Here is a 12,797-nt window from a genome sequence, read left to right on the forward strand (position 1 = left end):
GCTGGGGGCTCCATGCTGGTGATGCAGGGTTGCTGTGCTGTGCAGGGACACCTCAGGGCCATGATAAGGTCCCCTGTGCTCTGGGTGACTCTGCAGGGGCATCAATGCCCAGACGTCCCCCCTGGCTCTTCTGGGTGCGTCTTCTGGGCACCACAATGGGAACAGAGGTCTCTGGCCATTTCAAATTTGATTTTAAAAGTCAGGTTGGCTTTAAGAAGCTGATCTATTTCTCCTCTGAGAGAGGAACAGATTTACTCCCACACAGGCTGAGGAAGAGACTAGCAGACTTGCTCTGGGTCCCCCAGTGAGACCCGAGACCAGGCTTAGGACATAGCCATGTCTCTCTGCCTATGCCAGCCTGGCAAAGGGGCCAGCTTCATCCTTCCTCTGCAGGGAGCTGAGGGAGAGATACCTTCTCACTTTTCTTCTGCCTTTGCACTTGTATTGAAGAGGATGGAGACCACCACCTTTCCAGACAGGAGGAAGGAACAGGCCTGTCACTGGGGTTGGGGTTTAGCTACTACATGCCCTCGTGTCACCTCCCTTCGCCACTGCTCTCACAGGCTCAGGAGACAACCAGCACATTAGCCAAAGACTCTCTTATCATCCCTTCCCAACCCACCTAACGGCTTCCCTTTACACCTACAGACCACAAACATTTGGGTTTGTTTTTATAATAGCGTGTGTGCCATATGGCAAAACGAAATACGCTTCTCACAAGTATCGCTACAAGGCAGAGCTACAAAATGCAGCTGGTTGTGACAGTGTGGTGGGAATCAAGGGAAGGAGCCGAAGAAGCCAGTGTGCTGCAGCCAGGCAGCCAGAGCCATCTCCCAGGCTTTGCATCCTGCAGGAAACAGGCACTGATTAAAATGCAACGAGAGGCGGTGCTGGGAAGCCAGGGACTCGGCACTCCTCTCAGTCAAATGCTCTCTACCACATAACCACACTTGCTCTGCTTCTTAGCATTTTCCTATGGACCTCACTGGTTTTGAAGTAGATTTAGGGAAGAAAATGGAATTGTCTCTTCCCATGCTGGCCTGTAGCCTAAACCAGACTTCTGAAGAGATGCAGCTTTGAATACCCTAATGGAAATCTCACTTTTTTCCAGAGATACTTGTTGTAGTCCCTAGGGATGTATATAAAGGCTGCGCAATAGCACCATCATCACTGTCTTCTCAAAACAGAGAGCTTTGCTCAGCCCTCGCAGAGTGTATCTGCAGGCACTTTCCCCAGGGACTCCCAGCAACAGACCCCAGATGAGCACGGGTCCCTTCCTCCAGCCACCACCTACAGCACCTGCAGACATGTCCTCCCACACCTGGTCGGGGCACTGCCGGGAGCTCCTGCTCCTCAGTAAGGGGTCACACAGAAAACTACCGCAGTACAAACTCAGTACAAAAACTTAAGGAAGGGGAAGGTGATATTTATTTTAACATAAAACTGATTTCTCTAACATGTCACTCACACCTGCACACCTACAAACTCACACTCACGCATTCACCAAAAGGTAGATGTGCATGTGGCATGGTTGGCGTCACTATGTGTGTCACAGAGGACAAGGGACATCCACTAGCTCTGGCGTCCCTCTTCACTGACAGCAAAGAACTGGGTTTTGGACACATTTTTCACATGCTTTAGGAGTCAGTAGTTATTACAGGCTGATCTTTAAGTCAGCATCTTGTTTACTCACCCCTCATAAACCCTAGGAAAGCTGCTGCCTGTTGTATCCTTTCCCTCATTTTGGGCACTTTATCTAAATCTTCCTCTTGGAACCACAGGAAGCTCAATGGCACATCCCAGCGTAACCTCGGTCCTGACACAAACCACACTTCCTGCAGCATTTATTCATTTGTTTGCTGTTGGTTGTGTCTTTGGTCATCACCACAGGCTACGTGTCCCTTGCTCTAGAGTTGCTGCTGGTGTTTTCACACACACTTTCCTATTTACACTCCATCCACACTAACACTGACACTAACTCCATCCACACTATTTCCATTACAAACCTCTACAGTACTTTCACCAAAGGCAGGATTCCTACTATAAATCACGTGAACGCTAATAGTAAATTTTGAGTCTAAGCCAGCCAGGCTAGCTCTGACTGCTAGTAAAAGGCTGGTTCACGTTTAATGGTGTTTTATGCCAATGTGGATAAATGGCTTCTGCAGGCAGCTGGCTTATAAGCTTCTCAAGGTGAAGGTACCTCCAACCATATGAACATGAGCAGCCCTCAGGCCACCTTCCCATGCCTGGGCACTGAGATGTGCCTGGGGCATAGCCACAGGGCAGCAGGCAGGAACGCAAAGGTCTGCAGGGACCATGTGTCCACGTGAACAGCTGGAGCACCCAAGAAGAGGCCCAGGTTTGCAGAGAAGAGACAGATGCAAGCTCTGGGCTGTGCCTCAGCCACCACAGTCATCCTCAGCTGTGCTACAGGGGTCTCGAATGCTCCAGAAGTCAGCAGCTGAGATTTCACCTCTTAGAAAATGAATTGCTGAAACATGATTAATAGTAATAAAATAAGAGCCTTACTGCTGTGGATGGGGAATTTCCTTTTCCACCATACATTCTCCCCATGTCAGAAACATAACGCAGCAAATAGATGTGATCAAGGGTTACACATTGTGTAGGGTGGCTTTATGAAGAGTGAGAGACCTGAGAGCTGACACCAAGTGTGGACAACTTCACCTCCCAGCCTTCACTCATCATTTGATTAGTGCTGGAGAAAGCCCATGAGAGAAACAAGTGAGCTCTCCAGCAACATTATACTGTTCCAGAAATTAAACACTGCCTTTTAGTGTCCACTCCTGGAGCATCCTGAAGCACTTGGTGCTATTTAGCTTAGTAATAAAGAACTGCCTGAAAACCATGCTATGGAATGACTGATTTCTCACCCAATTCTTTCAAGGGATATATTGAGGCACAGAGAGGTGAAAAGAAGGTACATATGTTTGCAGGAGTCCTTCCACAGTGTCAGGCACGGCTCCCAGTCATGATTCACAGCACTGCGCCAACAGGGCTTCTCTCTCTGCAACAGCAATTACCCAAAACCTGTTATTCTCCTAAAACTCTCAATGTTACTGAAATGTAATTTCCACCTCACTAATCAGAGGTGAAACCATATGACTTGGCAATCCAGACTCCTTGGACAATGCCAACAAACAAAATTGAAAGGCGGTAACTCCCACCTGGTACTGATAAACTCCAGAAAAGCTCTGAGCTGGAAGAGTTTCCAGGACAGACTTAACATCACCTTCTCTGTGCACTCCAGCCACACATCTGAGACTCCCCAATGTTACTGCTCCAACAGCTTCCTGCAGTAAATTGTAGGGCTGCTAATCTGAGTGCCGTAACTCATCCCAAGAGCTGCCACATGCACATGGAGGAGCCACGGAGGGAACACACGCAGCGCAGGCAAGACATGAATGCAACATGGGTGAAAAAATCTGTTCTAGCTACCATGGAGAACCACAGTACTGAAGACATAGCAACAGCCCGGGCTAGCAAATGCAAGCAGAAGCCCTCCAAGGATGCTTTGGGATCATTTCCATCACTGACACCTAGATACTGAGCTGGCCACTGGATCCCCAGCAGTGCACTACTTACAGGTATGTCGAAGTCAGCTCCCATACCTGGGAATCATGGCATGGGGACAGACATCATCTGGCTCAAGGCTGAGCAGGTCTGGTGGCTGCTGGTGATGGGAAAGATCAAGCCAGCCCAACCAGCTTGCCCTGGAGCCGGCCCCTCTAATCCCAGGGGAATGGCAGGTCCCAGAAGGAGCTGCTTGTTGTCACCTCCTCTTGTGCCTCACTCGAGAGTCTGAGCTCAAGGGAATCACCCTCACCTCCCAAAGGACACAGGAAGCCTCTGGTACACCATGAGATAGCTCTGGTTTGTAGTTCCCAGGGCTGGGGAGTTCGACCAGCCTGCCACCAGTTCAAGCTAACATACATGTCACACCTTCCCTTGCAATGGCCAGAGGCTTGTAGGTCAGAACTAACCCCCTGCGACTGCTTTTCATGGATATTTGGTAGCTGCAGACCACAGAGCAAATCTATAATTCGTCAACTGCATGATGCACCACTCACTAAACAGTGCACGGATTGCAATTATGAGTGCCTTTCGATTCTGCGCCTTGAGTGTGCACTGGTGTCCATGATCTAGGATCCATTAGAAACACCAAACTGTTTCATTAACGGAGGTACGTCAGGACCATGAAGAGCTGGAGTGATGTCTGCGTGCAAACTGTGACAGTGAGGGATGTGCTGAGGAACTTCCATGAAGAGTTGCACAGGCAGTGACTATGATGACAGCTTTGGAACTGACACCAGTTGTCCATCACTCACCTGCGTGAAGACTGTACAGGCACAAAGAGGAACGATTTATCACAAACTCATGCCTGCTGCCAAAAAAAAAAGGCTGCAGAGAAAGTCAGGTATGTCTAACTGTCCTCTTTCTGGGAGGTACCTGAGATATTCAAAGACATCTGCATGAATTTGTGATTGTTATCCTTTATCACAAAAACAATCTACCATGTGAAGCCACAAACCAAAGGGATTTTGGTAACAAGAAGTAAATAAATGGCTACGTAAGTATTGCAGACAAACTGGATTTGGATCCAGAGCTAGTGTTGCTTTTTCTCTATCATCTTCCCATGAAGAAGGCAGAACAGAGCCAGGGTGACAGACGAAGATGAATGTCATGCAGCACCCAGGCCTCTCCATAAACACCAGGTGCCACCTTTTCCTTGAGGAAGGAGGAAGAGCAGGGACAAGTGGCCAGGAAGGGCTCCAGCAGGCAGCACCGTCTGCTGCCAGCCCTCATGAAGCACCGTTGAGCTGCGGGGACAAGTGCTCAGGCAGAGAAGCCTCCTGTGAGCTCCCAACTTAGGTACAGCTCCTATGCAGAAAGCTGCCAGCTGTGTTCTGGCCTGAGACACAAGATAAATGTAAAATTGTGTTTAGCCATGCTCTTTGGGGCAACCAGCACAGGGCAACTGAGCATCTCCCAGCTGGAACCAAGTTGGGGATCAAAAGCCTGAGCACAAGGCAAGCAAAGCAAAATCCCCAAAACTGTAAGGCACCAGCACAGCCAGACAAACATCTCCATGCCCGTATCTTTCTGCCCTCCTGATAAAGTCTCCTGACTTTATATATGGGGCACAAAGTTAGAAAATTGGATATTCAGCCACAGTTTTCCATTTAATTTGCATGGGTTTGTCCCTTTATTTTGGTTGGAGGGTCTCCATTCATCCCACAGTTCAGCAGGGATAAAAAGGGGCTCTACTTTCACACTGGAGTTTTATTTATGCAAACTTTCTTAAATTATTATTACCCCCTTTTTACAGCTCTAAGAAGCATACTTCTGTTGTTTGAGAACAAGCAATGCAGGCAAATCTTAGGAAACAAACCTCATTCATGATACAGAAAAAAATGCCATGAAAGCCTTAAGAACTTAATCATTAAAGCAGCCCTGACCACGTACTACCAGACACTTGACAAACCATCTTTCACCTCATCCACAACCAGCTTTTTGACAGCAGGCATATAGGGCATTTACAAAGAAAGAGCTGCAGGTGTAACAAGACACCCTTCCATTAAAAGATGCACAATAGTGACTGTCAGTCAACTGAAAAACCTATGCTGGGAAGTTGATGATCCAAACTCAGGTAAAGATCAATGTTTTCAGGGGCTCCCCACCCTCCCAACAGCTGCAAGTTTTCAGCTGCATATTTGCATGACCGGTTTCAGGGTGAATTCCCAGCTGGGTGAACTCCCCCAGAATCTCCACGTGTCCCCCTCCAGCCATGCCATCTTTTGGGGAAACCCACGGCTCTGTACAGGTAAGGAAACATCTCTTACGTTTTGCAGGGTGTCTTGATACTGCGGCAGTGACGAGAGCTGTGACTCAGAGTGGTACGGGGACAACCCTTTCCTCAGAGTCCTCAGGTCCCCTGTGCTGGACTGCTGCAAAGACAACAACAGAAAACAGGACAGCCCATGTTAACAAGAAGGAAAGCTGTTCCCCTCCTGCTGTATTGGCTTCTGTTCTGTGACCTGTTCCTTTACTTGTCCCTGCGACAGCAGTGACAGTGAACATTGTAATAAAATGCTTTTTCCATGCCCACACCTGGAGAAAATATTTGCAAGCAAGTTGGAGATGAACCGTCTACTGCATTAAGTGATATAGCAAGGAGGCATTTTTATTTTACCTAAGTTCCTACATGTTCATTAAAAACATTTGTTAAGATGCAAATGAAAAGATATTTTTAAGACTTCAGATTAAATCAAAATCAGCAATAGAAATCCACCAGGAGACATTTTCTAGATTTTTCTCTTTAAAACAGCATAGGCTATTCCAATCACTTGCATGTGGAAAGCAATGAATTTGTAAACAGTACTACTGTGATTCGCCTAAGCTTGCAAAATGTGTGTGACAGGAACAGGTTATAAATTTGCATGCACCCACAGGTCTTAAATAAAGTCAAATAAATAAAAGTAGTCTATATGACCCTAGAAACCAGATAAATGCATTCAACAGTCTTCACTCAAAGGGAGAAGGAGCACTGGGTGTCGAGAGTACTGAATAATCTCCCTGGGACAAAGTTTCTGCCTCATGTTATTAGTTCTCTGATTCTGAAACAGGATGGTCCTAGAACGAGCAGAGTTTCTCATTTATAAAAGTACACCCATAAAAAGCCAATACACAAGTAGCCAAAATCAAAGGTCTGGGAGAAGATTATATATTTATATTACTGATAAACATCCTTATTAACTTTTCATATTTTTAAGAGCATCAAGCAGTGCATTGTCCTCTATTTTAAAGCTATAAAATCATGACCTCTTAGATTTTTATGCTCCATTAAGACTTTTGACTTGCATTTGCTGCAGAAAGGATGTTTTCTACTTCAAAAGAACCAAAGAAAGGCCACTGGTGCAATAAAATGTAACAGGAAGTCTCATAAATCAGCTCAACTGTACATAGAAACCCCTCAGTGACCCCAAAGGCTTGACCATAACCGAGACTTTGGGGACTGTGGCCATGCACAGATCTCTGGAAACATGGAAAGTTCATTTCCATTTCTTGCTCCCATTTAGCAGAGAAGAACTGGTGCATTCAGAGCGGACACATCATTTTCTATCAGTGTCAGAAATATCTTGCAGCTACATGGCCTGTTTTAGGACATGTTCAGCTTTGGTTTTATTTCAAAATGTTTTCTTAGGTTAAAACAACTAGTGTGACCCAGTGCTTTCACAACCATTCTGGCGCACTCACCCTATCAACTTTCCTTTTACAAGCTGCTAAGAGAAGGGCAGTTTTCAAGAAAGCCATCATGAGAAATGGATGCTAGTCCTGTATCACCCAACCTGCTGGGAACTGGTGTGCCTCACATGGAGTCAAGTGATACGGAATGGCTTTAGCATATTGGATATCTGGGATTCCCTTGTAAACAAGGTGGCATCAGATAAGATCGTGGCCTACATTTCTTTTGCATCTCACAATAGAGAGTCAGAGATAGAAAGATCTGAAGCAGATAACTCCTTCTGATGCTAAAAAGTGACCGCTGCAAAACTGAGTTTCCTCCACCATGCCTGGGAGATAAGTACTTTCAAGGGAAGGTCACAAAGGAAGATGATGAGAAGACTCTTTTACTGGCATTGTCCCTGGCATGTGATGTGTAGGGGTCTTTTGGTCATTATCCTGAAAGGATTTTACCCTGGTTTGTTACGCTTCCACTGCCCTGCTGTGTGCAAGCTCTTCTTCACTATTGTATGTGCACGGGGAGACAGCAACCTCCCGGAGAGGTTCTTAGACTCTGCTACCCATTCCTTTAGTTTGTCAGCTTGGGGGCTGATGCACCCTTCCTTGACATCTGTGATGAATGGGCAGTTGCACAGGCAAGGGAAAAGCAGAAAAAACCAGCAGAGCAAAAATGCGAGGTTGTAGCTTTATGCTGGAGATCCCAGAGGCCACAGATTTCCTTGAAGGCTGTGCTCCAGAAGGACGTGCACTGCCTCACCAGTGTTTAGAGGCCCTGGATTGCTTCAGGCTTCTGCAAACTGCACCAAGACAAGGTGCCGTGTGCTTATGGAGACACAGAAGTGTAGAAACGGGCATGAGAAAGAGAGATTTGGTGGACATTTGTCTCCCAGAAACTTTTCCCTTGCCCCCAAATCTGAGCGGGTTGGTCTACATTAGACGTAGCATGTGTTTCATCACACTACAGCTTGTCCTCTTAGAAAGTCAAAATGCCTCGCCCACCAAAGGAAGCAAGGCAAACAGACCTAAGTCTGGTCAACACACAATATCATACTACTGTGGCTAAAAATACGCTAGTTTCTACTGATTTAATTTAACTGCCCTACGCTCCTCCCTGGAGCAAACGTCTGCATTAATTTCAATTTGGCTTAAACTGGTTGAAATTATGTTGGTAAATATACAGATACAGTCAAAACTCTGCTCTAACAAGTGTTTATAATGGATTCGTTCTATTCCTTTTTTTAAGCAAATCCCATTTAAGACAGTGCACTTGTGTGTGACGAAACTATTGTTAGGTGACTGCTGATTATGAATCTGACCTAATGCATTCAATTTGATAGAAAGATTCCCACTGAGTTCAACGAACATCAAAACAAGCTCTTAATTAAAGAAAAGACAGGAAAAAGGAAAAAAAAATAAAAGGGAAAAAAATAGAAAATAAAAGACATAAAAATGCTGGACAGAGATCTATCCAGAAGAAGAATGATGTGCTTGGGGCATGGTGTGGGTTTGGTAGGGCAAGAACAATCTTCAGCTGCCCTTATTTGTAATGCATCTCTGTTGGAGATGGCCAAACAACCACTTTTTCCTACTGCTGTCAGCAAGAAAGCCAGTCCTTTCACAAGTACTCCATTCAATGAAATTTTTCTTCTGTATTTTGTAGAATTGGTTTCAAAATGTATCTTACTGTAAGTATTTTTTACAACAGCCTACCCATCACAGTTCTGCACTATTTATTTTTCTTGCACTAAAAGCAAATGTGTATTTCTTCACCATAGAAGGAAAACTGCTTTTTCTTCCTTTTTTAAATTAAAATGGTGTGGTGACACATATTCATCAGACTTCCCTAAACATTTACGCATTCATTGGGCTTTGTTATCAGTGTTAGAGCTAACCAGGAAAAGAAAGTGAATCCCTCATTAAAAAGCAATATGACTAATGATGCATCAGAATGAGTGGCCATTACTCCACTTAAACCTAAATTAAAAATCCTGATATTTGCATTGTCAATTCACTCACAAAATGGAATCTCTTATTACCTTACCCAATTTTCATTACTGAGATGTAAGTGGATCCCAAATTGCTTTTCTAGTCAGAACGGCATTTTAAACATACAATCCCTGATCATCTCTGTTCATCATCATTGCTGGAGATTATCTCAGTTAATGGGCAACATGTCTATAATAAATCACCCTTCAGGTAAAATCACTTCACATTTCTGGAGTTTCAAGAAATTCATCAGCAAAATCATCTTCATCTAACTAAATCTCCATGGGAGAGTGTTGTGTCAGTTGAACTTTTATCGGGAACGTTTTCTAAGCTGAGAAGCAGCTGAGGGAGGGATACAGAAAAGGAGACCAAGAGAGAGATGAGGAGACTCACAGTCAGTCTTTACTTAACCTGATCAAATTTACAACGTGCGTAACCTGAAATACAGTTGTCTGCAGCAAACACCAACAACTGGCCATTGACTACTCTAGTGTAGTCTTGCTCTTTTACTGTGAATTTTTTTCAAACCCTTGTTTCATCCAAATGTTAAAAAAAAAGAAAAAAAAAAGGAAAAGGAAAGGAAATAAAGAAAAAGCATCTCCTGACTTTCAAGCGGTACGAAAGTGCCAGATCTCTCTAGGTCCAACTCAGCATCACTCTACATGGTGTTGTTTCCCTTTACCAGCCGATGAGCACAGGGACAAGCCTGCAGACCCCACGCCTTCACCTTCAGCACAAACCTGTGCTACACACTACCACTGCTGACAGCTCTGCAGTGGTCCCTCGGACACAATAACTCTTCATTATCTGGAAATAATGACATGACATAACATTTATTGCTAAAATTTTCAACTAGGCAGAAATAGAAGTGACCCCGGAAGATACCGTTCTTGGAGCAAAGCCCAAGATCTTTATCAGCACTGTTATGAAAGAAATGGACCTAAACATGCCCATCCTGGCAAGGAAGGGAGTTTTGTCTACTCATATCAGTGAGAAAATAGGACCAACAAATCAAGTTTTTAGTAAAAATGGACTGCAAACCCAACTTTTTCTGTCTAGAAAACAGAAGCAATTTGATTACTAAAATGGGTGGAAAGTGGTAAAAATGTTCCATAAAAAATAATGTATCATTTTAAACACTTCAGATAGAAATTAAAGTCTTAGTGCTTACCAAAGCCTGAAATTACATTTTTTAAAAAAATCAGCAAACTCATGTTCCTTTCAAAGCTTTCTATCCTGCCAGCAGGGAGAAGAAATGGTGGCCTCTGACTTTTTGACCTGATGTGCTGAGTGATTCAATTTGAAAATAACACAAATAACACAAGAAGATGGATGGTGTTTGTGGTATTTTAAGGTCAAAGTACTATGAAGAAACATTTATTTTCCTTTCCGTTTCTGTCCAGTAAAGTCAGATCAGTCCTGTGGCCATGTTGAACCAACTGTGAAGATAAAGTGTTGAAAACTTATAGACAATTTAGACAAATTATCTTTTCTGTTACCCTTCAGTGTTACTTCTGCTGGAAGGGAGAAAAAAAAGACAAGGATTTAATTCTGAAACACTTTGATGCAACAAAATGGATCATTCTTAACAGAAATTAAATACAGAAAGACAGAAATGTACTTGATGGATATTTCTCAGCATTTATGAAAGAGATTAGAAAAAAAAAAAGAACTATTTCAATTAGAATTATGTGCTGAAGTGACTGAGGAAAATTAAAAAGCGACACTGCCAGCTTCCAGTAATTCATGAATTAGCATTCAAAACAGGGTTGTTACATAAGTAGCCTTTAATTGAAAACACTGTTTTCTCCTTTCGCATAAGTTGTAACAGATGAAGACTGAACAGAAGTTAAAATAAAAATAAAATTAATCATAAATTATCAGTTTGACCCTGTGCTCTGCAGAATTATTAAAACCCTTACAAAGGGTCACAGCTTCCTCTCTCCCCACGGTCTATGGGGTCACCTTGGAGCAATTTGGGTGTCTACACACGGGCATCCCATGCCAAGGCACCCGTGGAGGCTTGGCACATGTGATGAATTGATGCTAGAGACCTACATCCTTCTGTTTTGTGGTGGGAGCCAGGAGGGACAGCCCTGGTGACACCTGAGGACTACCGAGCACCTGAGCACCTGAGATGCTGCTCTCTTCACTTCTTTGTAACTCATTTGCAACCTCCTGCATTGTGAAAGCTTCCTCTCCTGGTCCACATGACTTTTTTTTTAAAGAAAACAAGCAACAATTCGAAGGCCAGGTGTCCTACAAAGCCATTTTTTGTTTACCTCTGGGGAGTCTCTTTATAAAGGGATGGAAAAATGTGTCCAGAATGAAGAGGAGAATCAAGCATACATACGAGAGCCACCGACAGCAGACTTCCCAGAGGACTGTTATTTCAGAGGCTTTATAATAATCAGCTTCGTTTTCCTACAACACAGACCCACTGGCACTAAGCTCAAGAGACAGCAGATTACACACTGCACTACTTAAATATATTAATATTATATCTGCTATTCAACACAACTTTAGAAGTAATTATGTATCTTAACATGAAATGCAACTAGATGGAAAGAAAGGAACTCAATATTGGCAATAGAAGATACCCTTACTGACCCCAGTTCAGAAGGTTTTCTTTGGACAAATGAACATGCCACACCATCACCCAGCCCTCAGAGAGACAAGCAATTTCCATTTTTTAGCAGCTACTCCACCTTTTCACAAAGCACAGGATTTCCTTTAGCTGTCATTCAAATATCAGGGTGAACCTGGTCCTTAGCAATAGGGCAAGGGCATCCCATCCTGACCATGTAAGACCATAAGGATTTGGGCTTATGATCTGGGTAATCATCTATATGAAAAAAAAGGTTATATGAAAAAAATGTCATTCTTACTTCACCTTCTAGTTTTAGCCCATAAATCTTGGATGTTAGATGGAAAACTCTGCTGAGGCCTTGGCTTTTGATTATAGATGTTTGTGAAGAGAAAAAGGAGGAATGTTTTATTTCAGCCCACTGGGTCAGGCTGCCTTCATCTTTGTGGACTCCTGTACCACCCATTACCTGAATTACTTGCCTGTCACCATAATATAAATTCTTAAACCTACCAGCAACAATTTTCTAGACCATAATTGTTCCAGTAATTGAAACTGCCTCAATTTTGACACTCAACAACCCATTGTTTGCAACTGCGTAATTAAATGGAAGGTTTAGCTCAAAATCTTTTCCTGTTATTTCCTGCAGCAATTTAGCTGAGAGTACCAACTCCTCTTCATGTAGGTAAACGGCTTTGATTTGAAGTTGGTCAAAACTCAGATATTACTAACCAAATGTCTTTTGCACAAGTACAGAAGGGAAATAAAAAATAATTAGGGGCATATTTAATACATTCAGATGATTAAAAAATGGAAATCACCAACATTAGCATGTGAAAGAACAAGCAATCAGAGCCCCAAACAACCAGCAGCAATATTAAAAGGCAGCCCCCAGATCCAAGAAGCTGTGGATGCATTAACTCTCTCTACCTTACTGAAATTTCGTGGCAAGCTGTTG

General features: G+C 43.6%; 1 protein-coding gene across 1 annotated transcript in view; it reads right to left on the reverse strand.

The window, feature by feature from the left end:
- The window catches only part of CCDC85C (coiled-coil domain containing 85C), a 114,509-nt gene that overhangs the window by 22,996 nt on the left and 78,716 nt on the right, over positions 1–12,797 (reverse strand). The window contains exon 3 of the mRNA XM_074825088.1: positions 5,865–5,969. Coding sequence (XP_074681189.1) covers positions 5,865–5,969 — 105 coding nt within the window. The remainder of the gene's footprint in view (positions 1–5,864; positions 5,970–12,797) is intronic.

Source organism: Strix aluco, chromosome 4 (genome assembly GCF_031877795.1).
Source record: "Strix aluco isolate bStrAlu1 chromosome 4, bStrAlu1.hap1, whole genome shotgun sequence".
Lineage (NCBI taxonomy): Eukaryota > Metazoa > Chordata > Aves > Strigiformes > Strigidae > Strix > Strix aluco.